This window comes from Populus nigra, chromosome 12 (assembly GCF_951802175.1).
Source record: "Populus nigra chromosome 12, ddPopNigr1.1, whole genome shotgun sequence".
In the NCBI taxonomy this organism is placed as follows: domain Eukaryota; kingdom Viridiplantae; phylum Streptophyta; class Magnoliopsida; order Malpighiales; family Salicaceae; genus Populus; species Populus nigra.
This window is the reverse complement of record NC_084863.1, coordinates 6003076-6011006: the sequence shown is the minus strand read 5'-3', so window position 1 is coordinate 6011006 and position 7931 is coordinate 6003076. Positions and strand designations below refer to the sequence as shown.

The 7931-nt window shown below is 38.2% G+C and overlaps 2 protein-coding genes across 3 annotated transcripts; one reads left to right on the top strand and one right to left on the bottom strand.

Moving 5' to 3' along the window:
- Positions 1 to 1199: 1199 nt before the first annotated feature.
- LOC133669644 (uncharacterized) lies at positions 1200 to 3758 on the bottom strand. 2 transcript variants are annotated; one of them, XM_062089861.1, is made up of 2 exons: positions 2471 to 3758; positions 1200 to 2044 (listed from the first exon to the last, which is right to left on the bottom strand). In XM_062089861.1, the coding sequence occupies exons 1-2, from the start codon at positions 3076 to 3078 to the stop codon at positions 1363 to 1365; spliced, it is 1290 nt and encodes a 429-aa protein (XP_061945845.1). In that variant the 5' UTR covers positions 3079 to 3758; the 3' UTR covers positions 1200 to 1362. The 2 variants fall into 2 exon arrangements, with proteins under 2 accessions (XP_061945845.1, XP_061945846.1); XM_062089862.1 differs by having other exon boundaries at positions 2474 to 3758.
- Positions 3759 to 5298: 1540 nt separating this feature from the next.
- On the top strand, positions 5299 to 6929 carry LOC133670076 (xylulose 5-phosphate/phosphate translocator, chloroplastic). The gene has a single exon (XM_062090501.1). It carries the CDS (start codon positions 5415 to 5417, stop codon positions 6738 to 6740), a length of 1326 nt encoding a protein of 441 aa, XP_061946485.1. The 5' UTR covers positions 5299 to 5414; the 3' UTR covers positions 6741 to 6929.
- Positions 6930 to 7931: the final 1002 nt, after the last annotated feature.

Genomic DNA, 7931 nt, shown 5'->3' with positions numbered 1-7931 from the left:
TTTTAGTTTAATTGGTTTTTGATATTTTCTATGCCTATTAAAGATGCCGTAAAATGCATCTCATAAGATTTCAAGTCTTGTACAGGTTCTTGGAGAGAACATGTTATCATCTAGATTATCTGAAAACAAGTATTGTAATCCTTGGAACATTTCCCCCCCTGCAAGGGGCCCGTTTGTGATGCAATTTTCAAGTTCTATTAATTGCTTCAATGCTTGCTCTGGAGAAGCCTCCTTTGTATGATCAAATATCAGTACAAAGAGGCTTCCTTGGATTGGAACTAAGTTTCAAAACCCAAGAATTCAATGGTAGGAGGTTCCGATCAAATTTTGAAGTTGTTCGGTGCTGTTTCAAGAACAGAACCTGGATCAAATTTTAAAACTATAGATTCTGTTCACTTTATTCTAGCATTCTTCAGATGCGCCACCATCAGGGGAATATGGACTGGATGCGAAAATAGTTTGAATTGGAAAAGGGCTACAATCCCGCAATGGTGGTAATCTATTGGATAATTAAACAAGCTCATATTTACCACCAATTTGTTTCGAAAGTCATCAATGATTTTCCCAGGCATCTGTATATGCTGATTGCTAGTTGCTGCGCAGCAAGGCAGGTTAGATCATATGGATGAAGGTTGTGCCTTAACTCTGCCGTTAAACACGAGATAGTTCATCTTGGGTCCACAATCTGTGAGACATTTGAGATTTAGCATTACTTGTTCACTTAGACTCGTTACAAGCATTTGAAAATTGAAGCCATAATTCAGTTTGGTAGAGAAAATAGGCAGCTGACTTTTCTTCATTTTGTTTTACTGAAAAGGAAAGGGCTTCGAGGTAGTTGGTGGAGTCCACCACCCCCACAGACATTGCTCTACGCCACCTGCTAATTCGGCTACAACTATGGCTACTAAAACGGCAGAGCAACCAATCGGTGGTGATATTTGTGGACAGTCGGCATAAAGATTTTCTTCATCTGCAAACCAGCGTTGCCCTTGTCCAGAGCCACTATGTGATGCCCCCTAAAAACTAATCCCTTTTCTGAGGTCAAGCTGGGAATGCATTTGACAATTTTCCTGAAAGAAAGATGGTGTCAAGCTAACCTGAAAAAAGGTTTTCAATGGCGAAGCCGCCACAGAGTTGAAAACCCATAAAGCAAGTAATTTTCATAAGCATTAAGTCCCGAAAATGAAGTCCGGGCAGAGTTTTCATGTGGCTGAAGTTGTACTATATGATTGAGTTGACAATTTCAGGAAAAGGTAAATAAGAGTTCCTGTACATTTCCAATTTTACAACAATGAAAGAAAAAAGAGAGTAAAATAGAGCCATTCTTTGTTCATGAAAATCAATCCCCTTAGTTTGTGTTTTTCATAAAGAATGGCGAGACCCTTTTCTGAGCTTTCTACGGAAAGGCCTGCAAGCTACAATGCTAAGATCAACTGCAGCTGCAAGTGCCATAAAGATTGCAGCATCCTCCACACATGTCGCATGTCGCATGGCTAACTGAACCAATGGCTTGCTGTGCTTCCCTTCCCCCTGCACTCGACAGCTCATAACAAAACCACCAACAATGGGACCAAGTCCTGAAAAATCTCCGCTACTTTGTGGGCTTGGTATTGGAGTTGCTGCAGTTCGCAACTGCCTGTCAGTGTCTATGAAAAATTCCCCACCCTTTTCAGCACTGATGAGGATCTCAGATATGAGAACCTCACCACCTTCCTGGCCTTCAGACAGGAGGTGAAATCTGCAGCAAATGGAGTCTCTGATGCCACGTTCACACCATACCTCAAGCTTTCCCCATGGCTGCCAGCTGTCAGGCCTGCAAGCATCTGGACGAACAATCAACCAAGCTCCTGGGTTGGACCTAGCAACCCAATCACAACCTGTTGCTGGCACAAAGGGAGTTGTTATGAAGGTTGCTGCAACAGCCGAGCCAAAAAGATCATGTATCTTCACCTTCCACCCCTTCCGTTCTCTTCTTTCTGTTTCAACATCAGCACCATCATCGGAAGTTGACCAATAGGTACTCAAGGGATCTACCTGGGTGACCCTGTCAATTCATAACCATCAAAAGTTTCATTAACGATGACCTAATAATTAGAACAATGGCAGGGGCATCATGTTAAGTTGTTGGACCACTAAACTACGAAGAAACTAATACCAAACCAGAGTGCAAAATGAGACGGTTGTCATGGAAAAGAACTGCTCCCTAAATGCTTCACGGGAATCAAATAGGGTACAAGAAAAACTGCAGTTACTTCTGTTTTTTTCCCCCTCTCTTTTTCCCTCTCAAGTTCTTTATAGTGCACATGGACTGTGCACATACAAAGTTGTACTGGCTAGAGATATTCAATTGAGAATCAGCTCCAAAAATCATTGTAGCCAAAGGAATGTGGAAATCTTAGCAATCTAGGAAATCTAGCGCAAGATAAGCAATTGACAAACATTATGTAAAAAGAGAACACATAATTCATACCACTTGTCTCGACTAAATTTGCAACTGAATATGGGCTGCTTGATTGAGCCCTGCAGCTGAACAATCGGAGGACTCGATGTGGTCACATCTTCAAACTGGAACACATATCTTGGATCAGGATCCAGTTTCACTCTCAAATGAAGTTCAGCTCCAGGTTTTCCACTCTCCTTGTTTTGGCCAATACCTATCCAGCCACTAAAAAGAATCACCGGTTTCCCCTCACCCCATTCAGGGCCTACTTCCAGCTTAAATGTTCCTATCTGCTGCCTTTTGATGCCAGCACCACAATGTGATCCCTTTCTCCCTGTGAAAACAGCAATCTCAAGACATGCCTGATTAGCATAAAAACAGCCAGGTGTCAGTAATGCTTTCAGATCCGATTCTTCAAGATAAAAAATTGAGGCAATGCTGTGAATTTCAGGTGCCACTTCAGGTGAGGATAACAAAGGGACCGCTATTGTTTGCACAGGGAAACCTCGAAGTCGTATCTCACATGAACACGGAGCAGAGAATGCCTGGAGTCCAGATTGTGCAGAATTTAAAGTTGTTCCAGAAATTCTCAGCCCAAGGGAGCCTATTGACAACCTGATGAAAGCCTGAGGATCCATTATGGTCACAAATCTTTCTCCATTGGATCAAAAGCTCTATGCATAGCCAGTTCAGGTATTCTGTCACAGCAGACAAGTAACAATCAATCTCATTCTGAGAATAAAATGCAGTTAGTCAATTCTGGAGATAATTGAATGTCATCATTTTATTAAAGAACAGTTTAGTTCTACTGGTGCTGCATTTTATATTATCAACCATGCACAGAGATATCTTATTACAAGCTCAATAAGGCTACTCAAAAAGAATTTTTCAATATTCTGGAATTTGTCAATTGTTGATGTTCAATGAGCAGGACAGCAATCCATATGCTACATGGAATACAGTCTTAACACGTCACAAAAGAGGAAGAATGGGCACTCATCATTTGGGATTACTAAGCCTAAGCTAACATGCATGGAAAAAGATAAGACAATTCAAGAAGACAAAAAAATTATTACTTCAAAACCAGGGACGGAAGATCCCAAATGCATAAAGGAACCAAAAGATCAAACCATGATAGATCTGAAATATCAAATATTCAGATTGAAGCAGATTTTAAATTTGCGAGTAAATGAATATTCAAGTCTTCTGGTTAATGCAATTCTTCTCATATTTTAATGTTCATTCTATTAGTCTAGAAAGAGCAACCACGAGAAGCTATACTGAAGCTTGATTTTCATCAGAAAGGCCTAAGGAGCTCAGTAAAGAAACATAATGAATGGAGGCCAAGAAAAAAAAACGAACATTTTACGAACAAACAAGACTAATCCAAAACATCCAGAAAAGTTAGGATTTCCATCTACTATCACATGTACTTTTAAATTGTCAAAACTAGATTAAAAAAAAACAAAAAGCACAGACAAGGTAAAGCAACATGGCGGCCCTATAACCATCTAGGTGGTGGTCTAGTGGTAAGAGCTTGGGACTAAGGGGTTTGCTCCCTCTTAGGTCTCAGGTTCAAACCCTATGACTGCTCATATGATGGCCACTGGAGGCTTACATGGTCGTTAACTTCAGGGCCCGTGGGATTAGTCGAGGTGCGCGCAAGCTGGCCCGGACACCCACGATAATCAAAAAAAAAAAAAAAAAAAACATGGCGGCCCTACATTGGAAGTTTCAAGCTTAAATCAACAAATAAAAACATATGGCACCATGTATGGTGTGACCCATTATCTTCTTTATTTTGTGCTCTTATCTGATTCACATAAAGACTTGAGAAAGATGACATGCATATAAATGGCAATGGTCCAGTTAGAATCTAATTCATTCCCCAGGGAATTGATATAATCCAATCACACTTGTAAAACAAAACAGAGAGAAGAACCGCCAATTGCTGGTGTCACATTAGATTTTCTTAAACTTGGTGAAGTATTGACTAAGATTTAGCTTCAATAGAAAGATCACAAAATCTTCCGATCATTAAAGAGTTCTGAACATTTTACCCTGCTCCAAGACATTTAATTTTACAAGTTAAATCGTGATTTTAACAACTTTACTTATACCTTATACATGAAAGAATTATAAGGGTTGTTAACATGTTTTCCCATGCACAAACAAGTATCTTTATATAAAATTTTAGTTTAATCTAATGTATTTTTTTAGAGATATGCATGATCTCGAAAAATTAGTTAGTATATATTTTAGGGTCAAACTCAGACCTGACTTAATTTGTATCATCCTCCTCTTTTTTAAAAAGATTCTTTCTCAAATTTGTATAATAAAAAACATCTTATAAGATCATCAAATTAATATCAAGTTGAAAAACATCTTATAAAATCAACAAATCATTAAATTAATATCAAGCTAAAAGATAACATCGTCGTCAAAATCAAGAAAAACAAAAAAAAATAATTCCACCTGATATATAAATTCTTCTTTTTTAACTAATTTTTTTTAATTTTAGTTATTCATTATATATTTGCTTTGATATTAAAAATACAATAATTATATGTCTTTCGGTCGTCACAAAATTTGGTCGGTAAAAAAGTGGCATCTGTCTGCCAAAGACTCCAGCTAATAAGAAACAAGAAGTGTACCTTGTATCCGATGGCATAATTTTGTGTACTTTTTTATACTTCTTTCCCCCTGTTTTTTTCTTGGTTTCCAAAAATCTTGAAAGAATAAAATTACAAAACTAACACTGTTATTATAGATGACAAATTGCATCCAAACGGTACCCTAAAGATTTGGAAAGGAGCCTCTTTTACTTGACTTTTTAAGCTTGGCATTTGCTTCTTGTGGAGCTAACCTACTCACCAAAAAAATCTCCTTCCCATATATGTTCATGCTTTTCATTCACTGACTCTCTCTCTCTCTCTCTCTCTCTAATATCACTAAAGCTAGTAGGAGAAAAAAAATGCATACTTTGAATCTTACACAATCTTCTCCTGTCACTTTCTCTAAATCCACCAACCATAGATACTCCATTAATGCTTCTTCACTTTTAAATCCAAATCTTATCAGTAGGACTCATAATCAGACTGCCCTATTTAATAAACCCTCTACTCAGATTGGTGCATTAACCACCAAAGTATCAAACTTTGGCCAAATTCATGGTTACCCATTTGGCCGCTCTTCAAGATCCACTTCACAGATCCATTATTCAGGCTTCAGAAGGGACCATTTTGACAGAATCCATGAAAACCAATCTGGGTTTTGCTCAAAGTCTGGGTCTTTTATCACCAAAGCAGCGGCATCTGAATCTGAATCCAGCCCAGAAGGAGATGCTAGTGCAGTTTCAAAGCCAAAGTCTAAAACTCTCCAACTTGCACTTGTCTTTGGTCTCTGGTACTTCCAAAACGTTGTCTTTAATATTTACAACAAGAAGGCATTGAATGTGTTTCCATTTCCATGGTTTCTTGCTTCTTTTCAGCTTTTTGTTGGGTCCATTTGGATGTTGATTTTATGGTCATTGAAGCTTCAACCATGTCCTAAGATCTCAAAGCCATTCATTATTGCTCTTCTTGGACCTGCGTTGTTTCACACAATAGGCCACATATCAGCCTGTGTTTCATTCTCCAAGGTTGCTGTTTCTTTCACTCATGTTATCAAATCATCGGAGCCTGTTTTCTCTGTTGTTTTTTCTTCATTTCTTGGTGATACTTACCCTTTGAAAGTCTGGCTTTCTATTCTCCCTATTGTCCTTGGTTGTTCCCTTGCTGCTGTCACTGAAGTGTCCTTTAATTTCCAAGGCTTGTGGGGTGCTTTGATTAGTAATGTTGGGTTTGTGTTAAGGAACATTTACTCAAAAAGGAGTTTGCAGAACTTCAAGGAAGTTGATGGACTTAACTTGTATGGTTGGATTAGCATAATCTCATTGTTTTATCTCTTTCCTGTTGCGGTTGTGATTGAAGGGTCTCAATGGATTCAAGGGTATCATAAGGCAATTGAGGCTGTTGGAAAATCATCAACATTTTATATATGGGTGTTGCTATCTGGTGTTTTTTACCATCTTTATAACCAATCGTCCTACCAGGCACTTGACGAGATTAGCCCCTTAACCTTTTCGGTAGGTAACACTATGAAGAGAGTTGTGGTGATTATTTCTACTGTCTTGGTGTTCGGGAATCCAGTTAGGCCTCTGAATGCACTTGGATCAGCCATTGCAATATTTGGGACTTTCTTGTACTCTCAGGTAACTGCCAAGAAAGCCAAGAAACCTGAAGTCGAAAAGCAGAACTAGTTGGATATAGTAGACTTTGATACTCTTGGATTTAATAAATTTGTTTTGTCTCCTTTTCCACAGTTTAATGATATTTCCTTGCCGTCGTAGTTTCAAGATACCCTTCTGTTCTCTGTTTTCTTTGCCATCTATGGTTTTGTGTGCCATACATGACATTTAAGATTTAAATGGGAGTTTTATCTTTCATTAGTTTAGTTTCTTACTATCTTTAGTTCAGTAAAACATTGTTGGTTAGAGCAAGGCTTTCCCATTCTACCATTATTTGGTGCCAAAGTACTGTAATTTAGCTTCTAATGGCTTCGGTTCTGGTTTAAATAAATGTCCTAAGAGTGAGATCTATCCATTCATGAACTGAAGAACTTTGAACATGCTGACCTTTTCAGTCACACATTGCTTATACTATGTACCTGATTAATTCCTTAAAAATGGCCAGGTCAATTGGTTAATGGCTCTTTATTTTTAGATTTCCTATGACATGCCCATCCAAGGTTAGCCTACTTTACATTACTATAACTTGGCTACATATCAGTAATGCAGTTTGAGTATGAAATATGAATTGTACGCAAGACCTGTTGGATTGGTTGACTAATGGGTGTTTGGAAATGTGGTGTTTTTTCCTTGAAAATATATTAAAAAATTATTTTTGGACAGAAGACATAATTTCAACGTAAAGATCCTTGTCCTGACCCGTTGAGCTCAATAGAATACGCTGGAGAGTTGAGATCTGTGTCTATACCTGAGAGCATTTGCCAAATAGGTTTTTTTGTTCAAGAATGATATGATTAGGTGATCAATAATTCTCCAGGTCCACTTGTGATTAATTGCCTCACTGATGAAAGCTTTTTACAGTGAAGCCCAACAATAATAGAGTAATTCAGGTGCCTCCCACCCAGTTATTAGAAAGTTTTGGTTGGTGGTTCTGAAACAGAGGAAAAAACTTGGGAAAAACAGAATAATGTTTCAGAATCAATATATCCACCCTAATCCATTCTCTCTCCTTCTATAAGCGTTATATGTTTCATGTAATAGTGTATTAGCTTTATCCACCACAACTTACCCTGCTTGTGCCCCTGTTTGACCTGAAGAGAAAGACAACACTTTTGAAAATTTGTAACCTACCCCTGCTATGCACAAGTGAACTGAGCTTGACTTTCTGCTCCAAATTTTGTCCCAGTTGTCGTCTTAAAAATT